The following is a 991-nucleotide window of genomic DNA, read 5'->3' as shown; positions in this document are numbered from 1 at the left end:
GTGGCACGTACCCGACTTGCTTGTGCGCGTTGCGGAACGTCACTTGGATCGACTCGGCGGCCTCGAGCACCATGGTTTCCAGTCCTTGGCTTGGCGCTCGGCCATGTAGTCCCGGACGCCCTGAATGTGCTGGACTCGCTCGGCGTTGAAGTCTTCTTCGCGCACCTTTCGCCAGGCCATGGCCTTGAGCACGTCGCTGATCGAGGTCTGGAAGACGTCGAGCTCCTCCTGCAGCGCCACGTACTTGGCGCGGACGAGGTCGCTCTTGCGGTGGAGCTCGGCCTGCGCGACCGCAAGGTTCGTCCGGCGCTCGCCCGGCGACTCGCGGAGCAGGTAGCTCGGGACGAGCTGTCCGGCGATGCCCAAGAGGAGGCAGAGTCCGACGATCTTCCACGCCCATCGATGCTTGTCGTCCAGGAGTGCATGCAGCGCCATGGTCGCGGTCATGCTCTCTTCCTACCACGGCCGCTGTATATTGAGCGCAATATATTATTGGCGTCCGGAAACATCATTATTCAAACGGACCAATCCGCGATGGGCAGTTGAAAATGCACCTGTCTTGTCTATGGTATCGCAGGTCGGCGCTCCCAGGCACAAAATATATGCATTGGTATCCCAGTATTTGTATTGATACTAAATATTTGTATATCCGGAATATGCATATTCAGGCAGACCTCGCGATGTAGCAATCTTCCAGCATCGCCGCGGATGGCAGCAAAAGCGCGGGCCTTCAAGGTGGCGTTCAAGTGCACCGGCTGCGGGCGCTGCTGCACCGGCAAAGGTGGCGTCGCCTGGGTCAATGGCCGCGAGATCGCAGCTATGGCCGAGCACCTCGCTTTGCCCAAAGCCACGTTCGCCAAGCAGTACTTGCGCACGGTGAATGGCGCGACGGCCTTGCGCCAGACCGACGACGACCGCCAGTGCATCTTCCTCGACGGCAAGCAGTGCAGCGTGTACCCGGCTCGGCCGACGCAGTGTCGGACGTACCCGT

The 991-nt window shown here is 60.4% G+C and overlaps 2 protein-coding genes across 2 annotated transcripts in view; one reads left to right on the top strand and one right to left on the bottom strand.

Moving 5' to 3' along the window:
• Positions 1-39: 39 nt before the first annotated feature.
• SPRG_02678 (hypothetical protein) lies at positions 40-447 on the bottom strand (the record flags this gene model as incomplete). The annotated part of the gene is made up of 1 exon (XM_012341241.1): positions 40-447. One exon carries the CDS (start codon positions 445-447, stop codon positions 40-42), a length of 408 nt encoding a protein of 135 aa, XP_012196631.1.
• Positions 448-819: 372 nt separating this feature from the next.
• Positions 820-991, top strand: part of SPRG_19442 (hypothetical protein) — a gene marked incomplete at both ends in the record, with an annotated part of 1,487 nt that continues 1,315 nt past the window's right edge. The window contains one exon of the mRNA XM_012341281.1: positions 820-951. Coding sequence (XP_012196671.1) covers positions 820-951 — 132 coding nt within the window. The remainder of the gene's footprint in view (positions 952-991) is intronic.

The sequence above is a fragment of the Saprolegnia parasitica genome (assembly GCF_000151545.1).
Source record: "Saprolegnia parasitica CBS 223.65 unplaced genomic scaffold supercont2.6, whole genome shotgun sequence".
NCBI classification, from domain to species: Eukaryota; Oomycota; class Saprolegniomycetes; order Saprolegniales; family Saprolegniaceae; genus Saprolegnia; species Saprolegnia parasitica.
Note: the sequence above shows the minus strand (reverse complement) of the source record. Positions and strands in the feature narration are given on the sequence as shown.